This window comes from Oryzias melastigma, linkage group LG9, assembly GCF_002922805.2.
Source record: "Oryzias melastigma strain HK-1 linkage group LG9, ASM292280v2, whole genome shotgun sequence".
Classification (NCBI taxonomy): Eukaryota; Metazoa; Chordata; class Actinopteri; order Beloniformes; family Adrianichthyidae; genus Oryzias; species Oryzias melastigma.
The window spans coordinates 9,819,968-9,837,854 of NC_050520.1; the positions used below are offsets into that span (position 1 = coordinate 9,819,968).

General features: G+C 36.1%; 1 protein-coding gene across 2 annotated transcripts in view; it reads right to left on the bottom strand.

The window, feature by feature from the left end:
• Window positions 1-985: 985 nt before the first annotated feature.
• ipo11 (importin 11) overlaps window positions 986-17,887 on the bottom strand; it is a 131,547-nt gene continuing 114,645 nt past the window's right edge. For both annotated transcript variants that reach the window (XM_036213474.1, XM_024275212.2), the window contains one exon: window positions 986-2,503. In XM_036213474.1, the coding sequence (XP_036069367.1) occupies window positions 2,339-2,503 (165 nt within the window). In that variant the 3' untranslated portion in view covers window positions 986-2,338. The remainder of the gene's footprint in view (window positions 2,504-17,887) is intronic.

Below are 17,887 nucleotides of genomic sequence, written 5' to 3' on the forward strand. Positions count from 1 at the left end.
TAACTGCAGAGCATTTTCCTAATGACAGATCTGATTTTTCACCAGTATTTCTAATCAACTTGATTTTCATACTAAAGCAGATTAATGTTGAGTTAAAAATGACCTTAATTAAAATAATATAACCAGGGGATTTTTTTAAAGTGATTTTCTTTTTTTAATCTGGCAAAAAATAGCTTTCAATTACGTTTTAACACGTGAATTCATAACCAAATAAAATTAGAAAATTTGAATGAAAATCCTAATAGTAATAAAATGAATCAAAACCAAATTGCTTCAATATTTTAGTCCTATTTCTTAGAGCACAAAGGAAACATTTAATCTTTGATTAAAAACATTTCATTGAGTGCCTCAGTGGCAAAAAATACTTCAGACCATGAAATGTTTTTGGTAGTCTCTGCTTGACAAAATAATTGAGAATCTCTGGAGTCAATGACAGTTTTGGACCATGAGCTGGTGAGGCACAAACTCCTCTAAAGTCAGATTTTAGGAACTAAATTTAGCAAAATAACATTTTGAATATGTTAAATACGAATGGTAAAAATGATAGTTTACCCCTAAATAAACTATGGCTTTCACATTTCCCTTTCACCTACATTTATTTTCATGATAGTGTTGCTGTTGCCTCTATTTCCCCTCCTTTGGAAAAGTCTCTGAAGTCTGAGTCCATTTGCATGGAAGCTTGTTAATCATCTCTGCTGATCTCCCGAGGGTGCGTGTTTGTGATCCACACCATACTTCACTTTCAGCACGACGCGAAGCTCCTCCTCTTCCTCAGCACTCAGGGTAATTTAACGTCCATCATGTCTCCTGCGCCGTCAGTTATTAAGCTCGACAGCTGTGATAGGGCCACGGTGTCTGCTTTCTTTGAAATAAAAACATTCAACAGAACCAGACAGCAGAAAATGCTCGGCCTTAAACGATGTCAAAGCCAGCGGTGAAGGAGCTTTAAGGCGAACCGTTCAATCAGAAGTAAAAGTGCAGGTTCTTTCTGGCTGATTACTGCATCTTTATTGAAGGCCGTAAAAAGAAAAAAAAAAGTAACAGATATTTTTTTTTTTAATCATCATGAAAACAACCAAAAACATCCCACCACTGTGTGGCGTTCAAATCCTCCAAACAGAATCCAAGAAAAGAAGTAAACGGCTAAACTCGCTAAGACGTGAACATGTCAGTAAAAAGCTCTTGCATTTCAAAAGTAAGGCTGAATTGATAAGGCTCTGATTCTGACCGTCAACTTCTTCACAGTGTCAAGAACAGCTCTTCTACGCGCGGATTCTCTTTAGTCCACTAAATGGAAAGGAATACTACCTTGTCTTCCCCAAAACATAAACTCAACTTCAAACACTAATGAATATCAAATAAAAACCATGTTTTAAACTATATTTGGCATAAAAAGTATGCACACACAATCGGGATGCCTTTATTAAACTACCAAAGGAAGAGTGCCAAAATGAAGACTTTTGGTCACATTGAGTTAAACTTTGAATGAATCAGATTTTCTGTGAAAATTAAAAAATATAAATCTGGAAAAGCTCAAATTTCTGTAGATGAAATCTACTTTTGCATAAATGTTGTGTTTTGTTTCGAGACCTTCTGCCTTCATGCTAAAGTATATTAAAGTGAGAAGATGACAACGAAATGTGAAGCAGTTGTTTTTGGTTATTAAAGTGCTCTCACACACCATCGATTAGCAGCAGTTTGTATATACATAGAAGTGTGGTTCAGCACTCGCACAACTCTGTCCGTCTAAAACTTCTGCCCCTACAGACCAAAAAAAATAAAAAAAATACCTCCTACAACTCGTCTTCTCAGTAGTTACTTCAACAAAGTTACAACAAAATAGGAAAACTTAAAAAACAAACTCATCATGCAGATCATCATCCGTCATTTACATACATACAAAATTACATTTCTTTCTTTTTGTTTTTTTAAGAATAGATTCTGTAAACACTGCTTTAGGTCCTTCTGGTTTGGTTTGTATATGTTTCTGCTACAATCTAAATGTTTTCCTATTCTGGTAGAAAATTGTCCCAGTTCTGCAGAAGATTCTTGCTCCATCTGTCCCAACAGTCTTTCTACCCATTTTATAGCAAAACCATAAAAGTCAAGAAACTAGAAGAATTAGGTGGAAGCTCTAGCAAGGTTATCTTTTAGTACAAGTGCCATTTTTACGCAACGTCAACAAGGAATATAAGATAGCTAAGGACAAGGCTAGGTGTGATATAAGTAAGGCGTGGTATGGGTAGGACGTGGGAACTCTATCTTAGCACTGTAACAATGGCGGTAAAGCAGAACGTTGGTTAAAAACGTTGTTGTGAGGGTAATACGGGACGGGAGCTCAGAGGTTTTGGAGGAACTCCTGGAGCTGCCTGACCAGCACCGTGTCCACAGTCTCCATCAGAACCCCGAAGCCCGGATCCCCCATCAGGGCTTGCTGGGCCTTCAATTTTTCATAGACAAAGTGCTGAAGAGAAACACTGTGGACCGGGTCCTCCAGAGCCAACTGCAGCAGGACAGAGAAAAACACAAGAAGCAGAGATGCTGTTAGGAGAGAACAACATGAACTAAACAACATGTTAAAAACAGGCATCGTTTTGATCATTTTTTGTTTAAATTTGAACATTAAGAAAACGTGCGGCTCCATGTAGGACTCAAAAAGTCTCCTTGTAGGTCAGGGGGTCAAACTCAATCGCACAGGGGGTCAAAATCCAAAAAAAACGTTAGGATAAATATTTATTGAACTTTAAAAATCAAACTTTTTAACATTACCATGAATAAAAATTGGCATGAATATTATTCCAGAATAAATCAACTTAAAGCTTAAATAACTTTCAATATTTTACTCTCCATAAAAATATGTTTTGTGAAAACTATTCAAGTTAGAAATAAGCGGAAGATAACAACGGGCCATTAATGACAATAAAGTAAAAGGATCTGGAGGGCCGGATCCGGCCCCCGGGCCTCGTCTTTGACACGTGTTTTGGATTCTAAATACAACACAAAGCTTGACTTGCAAGACTGAGATGACACAATATGTTTTTAATTTTTGAACTTAAATTAATGTCAAACAAGAGTTTACCGCATTCTAACACAAAATGTTTCTATACAGAAGTTTCTGGAAAGGAAATTTCCAATTGTTTCTAGTATTTTAAAGAAGCTTAAACAGTCACTTCAATATATATTTTTTTTCAATATGATCTTGTGGCAATTTTCTGACAATGGAGGGGGAAAAACAGCTAAAAATTGCATTTCTGAGCATTTTTTTATTCAAATTGTTGTGAATCAAGAGCCTATAAAAATGTATCCATTCATAGATCTGTTTTCTTTGTCAGCTGGCATCTGGCTCTCAACTGGATAGCTCCAATATTGCTCACTATTTTTGTTGCACTGGTGATGCTATGTTGGGGTTGTAAGTGAAGCAGTGTGAATAAACAAAGGGCTTTCAGTTATGAGTGACGGCACCGAGGGTCCCGTCTACAACTCAGAGGCTAATTTCTGATCAACCTGAATCTGTAGCTCTGCAGAAACTGCCCTAAATATATATATATATATATATATATATATATATAATTTAGCTGAAAACAGCATCATCATAATTAAAAGACTTCAATTAAATTGGAACTACAGGATAAAATCAAACAAGGCAAGTCTGAGACTCAACATCAGCATGGCAGCCCTAAAAAAATAAATAAATAAATAAATAAGTGACTAAAATGGTTCGACTAAGTGTCTTTGCTGGTTTTGACACAACAAAGAAAAACAACTCTATAAAAGTTTGACAAGAACATAAGTAAAATATAAAAAAAAATTCAGGGTGTCTCAGTCATTCATCTTAGGCAGAGGAACGTGCTGTAGAACGAATCCTTGATAATAGGGAGAAACAAGAACAAAAAAATGGGGTAGCCGACTACATCCAATACATTTCTGTGCATAAACACACAACCATTTATTTTCTGTGGAGTGAAGCAAACAGCGCACAGGCTCAGTCTGCATGTTCATCCAAACACAAGGTCTGAGAACCGCTCCTTTAATCAATCGCTCTTGTCTGCACTTTTCTGGTGAAGTGTGGAAAGGCCAGAAAAGATGTTTGTAAAGTAGTTTTGTGACCTTCAAAGATTCGTAAAAGAAAAATGTCAATTTGTCAAATATAATTTGTTGCATGACTACACATAATCTTATATTTTCAAAATTTGATGAAATGTACAATTAAAAAATACAAAATAACATATTTTTGACAAATTAGCACTTAAAATTGAAGAAATAAAAACAGCTAAAAAAGACAAAAGGTCTTCCCTGGCATATCTCTAGAAGAGAAGTCGGTACCGATTGGTCAAAGACTGATAGTTGGCTTCATAATCCACTTTGCATGAACGTTTGAGGCGGATGTCGCTTCAAAAGATGCTAACAGAAAGAAACAACGTCCTGCTGCTGTTTCCTGTCTGAGCGCAAAGGTCTGTGGGAGGGGCTAAGGTTGCATCAGCTCATCTCCCTGGACACCTGCTGGCAAAAACTACACAAAAAGTCCAAATGACGACAAAAAAATTGTTACTGACAAAGGATTAATAAGACAACACATTAAGAAAAAAAGTGGTATTCTGTGAAGAGAACACGTTTGAGTGAAAAAGACAAAATACTAGAAAATCCTATGAATAATAAAACAAATATGATTAAATCCAGATTATATTTTTGACTTTTTTTTTGCAACAAAATGTATTGTTACTACAAATAACACTTCATCTTTTAGGCCTTTTTGATGAATTAACCTCCATTTTATTAATTTCCTTGTTATTTTTGTAATATTCTAATTTCGCACAAAATTTATCTTTTCTTTTTTACAAATTGTACACTTTGCATACATGATACCTTTAATTAAAATATATACAATTAATTAAAGAAATATATTTATATATATATTTTTAATTTAATTGAAAGAATTTTTTTTTCCAGTTCAAAGCTAAACGTTTTTATTTCTCTATCCATTATTCATCTATCGCTTTGTCAATTTGAAACTTTTAACAAATGACTGAGAGAAAAAAGCAATAAAAAAATGCTAACATAAGCTAAAAAGTCATTTATTTTTCTTCAAAGACAGTTAGAACAGACTGTACCGAGTCTGCACCTATATCTGCACTAATAGAAAAATCATCTGTAGTCTGGCTGCTTTCGCTTAAGACAATAAGTGTGATTCATTGTCATCTCAGGGGAAGATCCTCAGCAGGGATGAACAGACGAGAGATAAAGTTCAAAGGAGGCAATAAGCAGGAAGAGGAGGTGTGACTGCTCAGCACATGACGGTTAAATCATAAAGAAACGAAGCCAATTAGGAGACAAAATCGGAAATAGTAGGAATATTTTAATAAAAGAAACCCAAGACAGACGTCAGCGGAGAACAAAATTCTGTCATCGATGGAAGAAAGCAAATTATAACAAAAAAAAGACACGGGACACAGGAGGAACACCCACAGCTGCTTGTTCAAGACAGTAAAGGATGGAGACGAGCAGCAGCAATAGAAAATCATCCTTTAAGGAATCCATGAATAACAGAGACAATTTCCAGCCTAAGAGAATAATGGGCATGTTATGGTGAGAAAGGAACCTCAGAAACACGGATCCCGACGGGGCAAGCACTTTTAAAGCTGCTGGAATCACCTGTGATCGGTGGTGACGGAGAGAAGGCCCTCATGAACTCCAGGAAGTGTTTCCACTAATGCTTTTAAAGTCCTGGATTTAAAAGTAGCTACAAACCAAACGGCGATCCAAGAACACAATTAAAAATGTATCGCAGCATTTACAACCTATCCTCTTAGGGCGACTAAACACAATTATTTCTTTTTAATAGCGGGTCACCCTTTAGTAAAAACTTGGGCTTAAACTAGCAGAGAAGACAAAGTCTAAATTAATGAGGCGATGGTTAAACACACACACACTCTTCCAGCATCTCCTAAAGCCTGCAGTGCCTCACGTCCAACTGCAAACACAACACCAGTGTGATGCAATTAAGTGTGCAGCCGTATGATGTATTCAAGTGTAAATTATAAACCCCGTTATGCAAATCAATATTCGGAATGCAGCCCGGTAGACAATGTTGGTTTCATCATCCTGAGCGGACAAACACCATCAGCCTTTGAGCGCAGCGAGGAGCTGCTCTCCAGTGATCGGCTCTGATTGACGTCACGGCATCGCACAGCGGGACAAAACTGCATGTTTCCATCAAATGCAGAGTAAAAAAAAAAAAAAAAGCAGCCTTTAGATTTATAACCATGTTTTTTCACCAAAAAGTAACAACTTATCTTTGATTAGCTAAACCATCCCAACTAACTTCCTAACTAATTCTGGCTCAAAACTGTACTGCTGGATTGATCCAGTATTCCTCGTCGTTATTTTAGCACTGCTAATGCTAGTTTGAGGTTATAAGCTTGCATGTGAGCGCGCAAACAGAGCTCTCAGCGACAGGGAGGGGGCGGGGTTGCTCTGCGCCAACAGCCCCGCCCACAGCTCAGAATAGTATTTCTAATGATCTACTGCCTCTGTGCATACAATATGTCTTAAAAACGACAAAAGCTTTTAGATTTTGGCTTAAAACTTCATAATCACAGTTAAAAGTCTACCGGGAACAATTTTAAAGTAAAATAAAATATTGTTGCAGTAGGACTTTAAATAGTTTGCTTGATCCAGAGTAAATATGTGTTGATACATGAATTAATGGAAAGAATTGCTTGTTTGTTGATAAACATTTAATTATTAGAGCTAATAGTGGATATTTCCACCAACAAAAGCAACTACTTATGAACTTTGTTTCTTTGAAACCAACTGTTGCTTCATTCTCTGAACAAAAATGAGCAATAAGAGGTAAACTTTCCTTTTGAAATGCGATTTTGTGTCACTTAACATGGCGTTTAGCCTACTTTCTTCTGTTGCGGGCTCGCTAGCTGCTACCATGACATGTTTCTCTACATATAAAGTACTGCATTCTACTTGTTGTGAAACATTGCTTAAACATACAAAGCAACAAGATTAAACTACTAAAGTTTTGGTTTAATATTTATTAATTTTATAAGCGGGATAATGCCCATTGATGCGTCCATTATCAGAAATAAAAGCACTGTTCACCGTTTCGTGTCAGACATTATTCCTTACTTGTTGTGAGTTGTGCTGTTAAAAAGAAAAAAAAAACTGATAAAGAAGTTTCAGAAAAAAGAAAAAAAAATATTGGAGGTTCTTTACGTTGACCGCTATTATGTAATAACACTGTTGAGTTGTGCATAAAATGACTAAAGCAACGTCAGCACTACAACAGATGCTTTGCCTCTCATGATAATTTACTATAAGAGCACATAAACTGCTTTTCCCACACCATTACACTACGAGCAGCAGCTTGGATGCTTCACATAAGATGGGATTGTTGGATCCATCCGCGGCCCTGAAGCTGAGGTATTAGTGTAGTATTTCACTGCGCCGGGCCTATGACAGACTGTAAACAGGATTGAAGAGAAAGCCCTAAAAACGTCTGCAAATACTTACAACTTAGGCTGCTCTTTTTTTAAATATATTAAAAAAAATGTATATTCAGGTCTGAAAACTCAGAAAACTTTAGGAAAAAAGCCTGGAAGAGAGTCGGGATGGAGGTGTCGTGAGGACACTCAGGAAGCCATATAGAAGTAACACCTTGTGCTGAAGGCATGTAACATTTTGTGCCAATTTCCTGGGAAGTACAATGCACAATTCACAATTACGGAAGGGGATGCTACAAAGGAATGATAATGGATGCACAGGAAAAGAATAATTCAAAGGAACTGCAATACAAGAAATATTTACGGTTTGGTTCTATGAAAAAAAAAAAGCTTCATGGTAGCTAACCTTGAGGTCAGAAGTAATAATAAAAATAAAAAAAACGTATTTGAATCCATTAAACTAGAACATTTCCTTCATATGCACAGAAAGAAAGCATTGTGGATCTGTGAAAAAGGCAATAAATTGAGTGATGATTTGGGAAAACAAAAGACAGTGGGAGCTCAAAGTGATGGAAGTATATCAAGCCTCATCTGCTCGCTGATAAACCTCAGTGATGCTGGATAAAAAAAAACAAAAAAACAAATTGGTTGTGAAGAACATAGGAAGGTTTTAAAGATGACCTATTGCAGATGAATAATATAAAAAAGCACACTAAAATAGTTTACATTTTTTAAGGCCCATAATTGCAACAATTGTAATGAGACTGAACTCCCAAAGAAATAAGAAAAAAAAGGGTGTCTGCTTGTTTCAAGTGAAATTACTAAGATGTTTCCAAAAGAGTTTTAATGTTTGCTGTGGGACCAGTGTTGCCATGCCAGAGGCTGCTTTTAAAAAGCAGTTAAATATTCTTTTAAGAGGGTAATTAAAAGTTTGAAAAGTTTCTTTCGAGTATTGAACTTCTCCGGTCTTTGTTTAAGACATTTTTTTTTTAGGGCGATGGTGGGGGATGGCCAAGCAAGAAAAGAGGAAGGTATTAATGTCCTGATTGAGCGGCACATGGAGGACCTCTAACGGCTGTCTGCACTCATTCAGGATGAGTCAGTCCTGTGGGACACAAGCTGGCTCAAAGAACGGATGAAACGATGAGAGAATCACAAATGATTCTGTGCAAATTTGGCAGATATTATGAAGGAGCAAACCAATGTTTTCTTAAAGTCTCACTTTGATCATTTTTTTATCTATTTAAAAAGTGTCCCCAGTGGTCTTTAAATTATGATTATGCCATTTTTAACCAAAATTTTACAAACCTGTTTTGCTTTCTAGGACATAATATCTGCAGAGCGGCAGTTGTTCATTAGAAATTCGCCTCTGAGTTGCAAGCGGGACTGTTGGTGCGAAGTAAGCTTGCACTTATTTCCCATCATCCCTTTGTTTACAGCCCCTCAAAACCCCAATAAAACATCATCAGTACAACAAAAATGCAGCCGGACACCAAATAGACAAAGAAAGGAGCGGAACAGGGAGATTAAGCCAGGTTGCAAGTCCGGCACAACAACTACTTTTTTCCAATAGCATTTTTTGTCTGCTTCTGATTCACCATGATTTGAATACAAAAATACTCACAGAAACAATTTTAATCTTAAATATATTTAAAAATATTTTCCAACATGAAAAAAATGCTACAAAAATACACATTTTTAATGGAGTGGGTGTTTAAGAACAATTTTATAGCAAGACATACAGAACAGAAACTAAATTTAAAAAATATGAACGCGGCAACTAATGAGAAGATTCGTCTCTTTCATGTACTTTTTTATGCACATAAAATAAATGATCATTCAAAGACTTTCCTTGTTATCACAACTGTTTTGACTAAGTTCAACTTTTTTATGGTTAAATACACTTTTTTTAAGCAACTTCTTAGATTTTTGTGCAATATTGTAAAAAAAAAAAAAAAAGTCAAAGTAAAAATTTGTCTTAGAAGAGGATCGTCTCCTACCCACAGTCCATTTGTGAAACATTAATTAAAAATGTTCATATATTCCAAAAGAAAAATAGATTTTCTTCAGGATTCAGCCAGAATTTTCTTGTATCAAAATATGTTTATTTTGTGTGTTTTCTTCCTTCTCTTTCTCTTGTAAACGGCTACAAAGAACCTAAAGTTGCTACCTTACACACTGAGCCTAAATTGAAACAGAAAGTAGCCCTGGACCACTGCATCAGAGTTTAGGATTATATGCTTTAAAAATAGATCTAACTCCACAGCTAGTTCAACTCAATACAACTAACTCAGAATCCCTTCTGGCCATTTTTCATTTCACTTTCACTTCAGAGCCTTTAAACTCTTTTCACCATGACAAAGGGAGCTGGCGGCATATGATGGGGAGTGAATGATGCTCTATCCTTGAGTCAAATGACTAAGACAAGCACACCCGCCCATCCACCGTGGCCCCCGTCTGAAGAATCCAAAGATTCACTGCGGCTGACAGATCCGACATCCTCACAGCTCAGCGGTTTCACCTCTGCCCCGCCGTGATCCTCTCTCAGCACGTCTCCACTTCCAAATGAATAAACAAGCACACTATAGTTTAAATAAGGGTGCCAACAGAGAGGAAATGGATGAGCGTGGCACATGGGTGTGTGCCAATACCAGGGCATCGTGATGCACCACCAGCTCTCTGCTTCAAAGTTTCAGCAAGACTGGCCATAACTTTTGCTTTACTTGAACTTCTCCACCATCGTATCTAAATTCTAGGGATGTAAACGATACAGATACCCATTAAAAATTGATCTAGTTATGAGAGCAACATCAGATATAAACCAGATTATGTTGGTAAAAAGGTATAAAATCATCGGGGAAGTGTGGTCTATCTGCAGTCAATTGTAGAGGGATGTGTGGATTTTTTTTTAACCACCCAAAAATACAAACAAACAAAAAAAAAACAGCCCTAAAGACCCCAAATACTAAGTTTTCATGTTTGAAGCAGTTATATCATTTTTTTTTTCTTTTGCTGAAAATAAAAAGGGCCAATAAGAAAGAACATTAGTTTTACTGTCAAAATGCATTTTCATTCAAAGCTTTAAATGAAAAATAAATATTAGATACGTAGATTGTATCCATTTAGGGATCATTGTATCACCACAAAGTTAGTTCAATCTTTTATGCATCAATTCATGGACCATGTAACAAGACGTGTATAGAATCATGAGAGGGATAAATACAAAAGCCTACTAAATTCTGATTCGTCATCATGATGGGTCTGTTTTTTATACATGATTTTAAAAGGTTTAATATACATACATATTTTATTCCATGACTTTTGTTGTAACGATGCTGTTCTCTTAATATATTAAGAACATGATGGCATTTTTATTAAATTTATAAGTAAAATACAGTTCACCTTACTTTTTTCGCATGACATACTAACACTTTGTGATTAAAGTGCTAAATGCATAAAATGATTTTGATTTTTATAGTAACAACAGAAAACACATTTTTGGATACATTTAATTTCAAAGAGAGAAGGCACACTTTTGAGTCTGCATTACATTTAGAGGAAAATGTTTATTTTACGTCCAATGAAAATAACATGTGATGTACAATAAAGAGTGGTTTAATGTTGCAGTACTAAACGAAAATTATGGTTGGGAAACAAAAGCATGATATGAACTCTGAAGAACTATTTACATTTTAGCTATATAGTTAAATCTTGGATTTTTCTTACAGTAAGTTTAGTTTTTTTGTTTAAAAATGGCATTCACAGTCACTTGGAACCAATATTATGCAAACTTTCCCATGCTTTCTTCAATGTCATTTACATTTTGATGAGATAAAGATAAAACATATTAATAAATAATGCAACCACTAAGTGGATGACACCAACTTTTAGGAACTCAGCAGTTTTTAACCTCTTTAATTCAGTAACTGAGCTGACACAACATTTTATGAGTGTCTTCAGGCAGAGGTTCTCAAACTCTGGGTAATGATGGCCTATAAATAATCATAATCATTGGTTTGAGCAAAGAAGTTTGTCAACCAAGTTAATGAACTGAACAGCGATTCGGGCAATTATAATACATAGTTCGACATTCTTTACTGTTAGGAAATGTGAAAGTTTCCATTAAAAATACTCTTGCGGGGAAAATCTCCAACTGACCAGGAGGATTTAATGTCTTAATCTACCTGACCTCCTGGTCTGCAATAAAAGGGGAGAACAAGAGGAGTTTGACCTCAGGGCTTTTAATTTTTAGGGCCAGGTGGATAAATACATCACATGTCACATTAGCAAAGGGGTGTTATACTCAAGTAGAAGTAGTGCTACTTTAGAAGAATTCTACTCAAGTACTCGTGTAATTACTTGAGTAAAAAAAAAACAACAACCAGTGAAATAAAGTTAATTTACTACATTTAAATTAAACATATAACACAAATTATGTAAACAAACAAAATAAAAATGTGTGGATTTTTGCTAATATGTTACTTTCAAATGCTTGTTAGTAAGCTATAAGTTGATAATACATTTTAAGTAACAAAAGTGGTACCCATGATGCATCATTGCTGCTTTTGTGCAGGAGTGAAAGTACATTTTTTGTTATGCCGGTTTTGACAAAAAATAACTTAATTAAAAGTAAAACTATTCTTAGGTATTCTTACAAAATAATATTAAAGTAAATGTAACTTGTAACTGCCTACTTTGGCATACAATTACATAAATGTTACACGCAGACCTTTATTTTGTGTTTTCTGTGTCTGCATGTTTTCTTCTGATGAGGTAACTGAAGACACCTGGTGGACCAATCAGACCTCACAACTCATCACCTGGATCCCTATAAAGCTCCATGAAAGACATTGGGAAATTGGAGTGTGTGGGAGAGTTGTGGATGGGCGTCTAGTGTCATACTCACTAGATAAGCTGTAGAGAAGATTCCTGGTTTTGTTCTATTTATTTAATTTCTTTAGTATTACAGTACCTCCCCTCATCCATTTTTTAAATATTTTTTTAAATTTAATTTAGTAACAATGCATATCATCAAAATAATACTATATAAACATAAAACAATTAATAAATGAAAAGGACCAGAAAGAAGAAAACATATTATCTGCCCCTATTAATAAATCAACCAAATTAAATCAAAATGTATCAAACAAGAAAATTGAGGATGATTTTTTTACATAGGTATATATAAACAAAAATACATGCACATTTACATAAACAGTTGTCTATGTTTTTTATGCATTTTGGTTTTTCTTGAGCAATGAAAAAGCCTCAAAATCTACCCACTGTGTTTCATGTGTTACTGACCACTTAAATGGTAAAAATGGTAAATGGCGTATACTTGTATAGCGCTTTCTACCCTCCTTCAAGGGCCCAAAGCGCTTCACAGTCACAGACCCATTCACCCATTCACACACACATTCACACACTGGTGGTGGCTCCGCTGCCGAACACTGGCGCCAACCTCCCACCAGAGGCAACTCGGGGTTCAGTGTCTTGCCCAAGGACACTTCGACACATGGGCGGGCAAGGCGGAGTCGAACCTGCTCACTTCTGATCAGGAGTCGACCGCCCTACCACTGCACCACGGCCGCCCCTTAAGGTGAAGATGAACCGTTTTCTGACCAAAACAATAGAAGGAACGCATCACCGAATCAACATTGTCATATACGCCAAATTTGTTCCAGATGACCTAAAAGAGACATTTCCGTTGTGTTTTAATTTAATTTTAAAGACCCACTCCACTGAAAATGGTGTATTTGAAAATTTGAACATCCTCTTGTGGCATTTTTCCTCATAATAGAGAACATGATTTAAGATTAAAACTGAATTTCGGAGTATTTCTTTATTCAAATCGTGACAGATTAAGAGCAGATGAAAACCCAGGGTTTGAAAAAGCTCAGATTTGTGACGCAGCAACTACAGTGAGGGGGCCAAAGTCTCCTTGCTCCTCTTGCAGACAAATAGATCCATTAGCAGTGTTTTTCAAGCAGTGTGTTGAGAGAGATGGTCAGGTGTGCTGGGGAAAATGATTAATTTTCACTGGTCTAAGCAGCATTTACCATCGGCTCTGAGTTTATCAAAGAAGGCCCAGGTTTCATACCAAGTAATTTGCCACTGTCTGTTGAGATTTTCAAGATAAATACCTAAATTTCTCAACATCTTCTGTGTTTTTAATAACGAGGGTGAGAAAAACTTTTAATAGTGGCTCCAATTTCAGACTTAAAGTACTTTTGAAAAATACTAAGTGGCCATCAGACACATTTAAAAATGAAACAATTTAATCACCCAAAAAATAAATGAACATTTTTGTCAAAGTTAAATTTTTTACTTTAGAGGAAAAAACTTTCGACTGTTTTTGTCCAGTTACAAATGAACTTATAAGCACAAATATAATGTTGTCTTTTTTGTGTAAAATCTATCAAACATGTTGTTATTTTATATTTGTTCAAACATTACATTTGCTCTCACACTAATAAAAGATACATTAATAAAATCTTTTTTTATAAAGAGTATAATTATTGTTTTTATTTGTTTTTTTTGTAATGTTACATAAAATTGCATTTTAATAAACTGGAGGAAAAAACAAAAACCAGGGTAAATGTTTCAACTAATCTAGTTAAAGATTATTTTTGAAAACTACCAGAAATGTTATTGCAAGTTTTAGAAAAAAAAAAAAAAAAAAACAACTATAAGCTTTTTCTGCCTCTATTATTACAAAAAATGCAGCGGGATCATGAAAGGATTGTACATCAATACAGACTGTACAGTTTTAATTTTTAGATGCTGGTGAGCCTTGGGATTTTTGTCAAGGAAAGAATGTACCTCGACTTTTTTTACTATACTAATGTTAGTTTGGGGTTGTGAGGGCCTGGTAAGCTAACGGGAGAGATCTGTAAACAAAGGAATGCTGGGATATCAACATAGGGTTATTTCCAGGCCAACAGTCCCACAACCCAGAGGCGAATGTCTAACGAGCTCTGGGTGCAGAAAATATGTCTGAAACGACACAGACTTTGAGATTGTTTGCTAAAAACTGCATAATCATAACTAAAAACCATTGGGAAAAATGTACAATAAATGATATAGTTTTAGTGGGACTTTAATGAAAGGATAACTACCATTCATGAAAAAATTACCTTTACCACAAATTAGACACAACCATTAAAAATAAAAATAATTTTGTTGCTCATTTTCCTGAGGTTTCCATTTTTATAAATGCTGGCTGATGCTGCACATAAAACCACATTCATAATAACCATTTTCAACAGAATTTATAAACAGTGCTTAGAGATGCACTAGTAAACTCATTGGGGTGTTTTGATATTTGGCTAGCAGCTGGTGTTTTTAAATTCTACTTAAACTAGCATTTATAAGCCTCAATAGCAGGACATTTCATAACTGCAGATTAGCAGGAGGAAATGTGGATCTGCTATGGAAAGAGCATTTCCTGTCTTGATAGTAGCTTGTGGACAGACAGCCCAAAGCCAAAACATTTGCTCAGCACACCTAGTCTATGAACATGCAGCAGCATTTAAAGCTTTTCAAATAAACAAATATACTTCACAAAGTAGAATATGTTAAAGACAATATTATTCAATTATGTGTAAATATACACACATATATATGTATAAATGATGCACGCCTTCTGGCTTAAGAAACTCACGGCACTCTACGAGCACCTGGCAGCACAAATGAACCAGATGCTAAGAGATGGAACTCACCCTGAATGGCTAATGGAAGGGTGAACGATCCTGATTCAGAAGGATCCCTCTAAGGATGAGGTCCCATCCAACTACCGGCCATTAACCTGTTTCTCCACAACATGGAAGCTCATGTCAGGCATCCTTGCAACCAAAATGGGTTAATTCATGAGCAATACACAGAAGGGCATTGGTAGAAACTCCAAGGAGCCAAGCATCAACTCCTGGTTGACAGCACAGTCACACAAGACTGCCATTCGCGACACACCAACCTGTAAACAGCCTGGATTGATTACAAGAAAGCCTATGACTCAATACAACACACCTGGATCGCTGAATGCTTGGAGATGTACAACATCAACAGGACTCTAAGAGCCTTCATAGGAAACTCAATGAAGTTGTGGAAAATCACCCTTGAAGCCAATGGCAAGATAACTGCACAAGTGTCTATCAAATGTGGCATGTACCAAGGTGACGCTCAGTCTCCACTGCTGTTCTGCATAGGCCTGAACCCCCTCAGCCAAATAATCAATAAGACTGGCTATGGATACCAACTCAGAAATGAGGCCACCATCAGTCACCTGCTCTACATGGATGACATCAAGCTATACACTAAGAGCGAGCGCGACATTGACTCCCTGATCCAACCACCAGGATCTACAGTGCTGAACTGAGTACCAAAGCCCAATGAGGTAATTGTTTTGTGATATTGGGCCATGTAAATTGAATTGAATACTGACATTGGGATGGGCTTGGGAAATGCAGTTGAACAGTGACAAAGAGAGGCAAGGTAATCCACACAGAAATACCAGAGACTCAGAGAGGAACTGGAGAAAGCTTGGAAGGTGAAGGTGACAGTGGTGCCTGTGATAATTGGAGCACTTGGGGCTGTAACCTCCAAACTGGAGGAGTGGCAACAGCAGATCCCTGGAAAGACCTCAGACATCTCAGTCCAGAAAAGCGCAGTGCTAGGAACAGCTAAGATACTGCGGAGGACCCTCAAGCTCCCAGGCCTCTGATGGAGGACCTGAGCTTGGAGGAGAAACCACCCGCGGAGGGTGAGGGAGCGCCTTCATATTAGAACCATAAAATATAACCTTTTCAATAATGAAATGTAGTTCACAGTGATGTAAGGATGTTGTATTATTTTACAAGTTTCAGTTTTATTTTTAAATTCATTTTTTCTTGTGGCTCTTTGATTGATTGGTGAACAGTTCAACGTGCACTCCGCTTTCACGTAGATGGGATAGGTTCCAGTATCCCGATGGTCTGCATAGAAATACAGATTTTTATAATAATATAAATATAAATAATGCAAAACCAATACCCGTCAGGAAATGGGACAACCTGGACAAACTTATATAGAACAGCAAGAAGTTGGGATATATACAGTTCTATTTTATTTAAAATTTTTAGCAGTAGAATATAATGAATTGAAATTCTGATGGATATAATCTTCATTTAAAAAATGCTAGGACTGTGTATCAATAGTTCACTATGTTTACCTTATAGGATTCTCCCAGACAGAAAAATAGAAAACAAATTCAAAAGTCAACTTTAAAGTACCCAGCTAAACTCAGTATCGGAACACTGCATGAACGTAGCAAACCATTTCAGAATCAGCTTCTTCACAAATTGAGCATGCAAACATTCCTTATTGTCTCGCCTGTATATTGGTAAATCTGGAGTCATAGCACAGGCAGAGAAACAAGTAAAGGAAACAGATGTCGTGCATGAAAATATGAAGAGGAAACACCACTGAAAAACAGTATTCTGCTGAGCTCTAGAGTAGATCTGAGCATTCACATTTCATGCAGAATACAGATTTTTGTTTAAATAAACAAAAATGTTTTCCTTCCAATGCAACGTAGAATTAAACTAGATAAAATGAGTCAGTCTAATGCAATGTCACAACTTTGTGTCAAGCATTTCAACTAGAATATAGCACATGGATCAGGCATAGTTTTCAGCACACCCACTGAGCTAAGTACTTTGAACCTCTGGGGTCTAAAATTCAGTCAAATTGGGTGAAAAGTGGTGTGGAGGTTTAAAACTTGCTCTTCAAGTGGGTGTTGGGAGATGAGAAATATGTGATGAGTAATTACCCCCAAGGATAAAGAAACAAGCAAGGAAGCACATTTTTACTACAAAAGTAGTAATTGTCAATAAAATAAAAGAGAACATTTGCAAAAACTACTAATAAATCAAAGTAATTCTAGGGTTTCTTGCACAATATATATTGTTAACTAGGTATAAAAAAAACATCCTCTATAATGGCTAAACACCCCCCAAACTACAGCAACTTGAGGGAGGCAGAAAACCGAACTGAAAACTGAAGTCTGGTGAATGTCAAAGCAATCCCTTAGGGTAAAAGAACAGCTTTATTGGTTCATTTTGAAGGCAGCTAGGTGTGATTATAAAAGGCAGCAAATTACAGAGGACAGGAAGACAAAAGTGGAAAAAAAGTAAAATATTTACATTCATGTGTAAAATGTATGTTAAGTAAAACATAAGACAAGAAAAGAAGACATTTCTTATACTGGGAATACACATTCCCAAACAAGCAGAATGTGATATACTGAATTTAAATAGTTTAAAATGTGGATGTTTGTAATACTCTTTCCGTCTCCCACCGAACCCCCAATGCGTCAGATCATACAGAGGAAAAAAACAGCACTGAATGGAAAACAGCTTATAAGTTTATCTTACCTTATGAAAGATGTGATCGAAAAAATA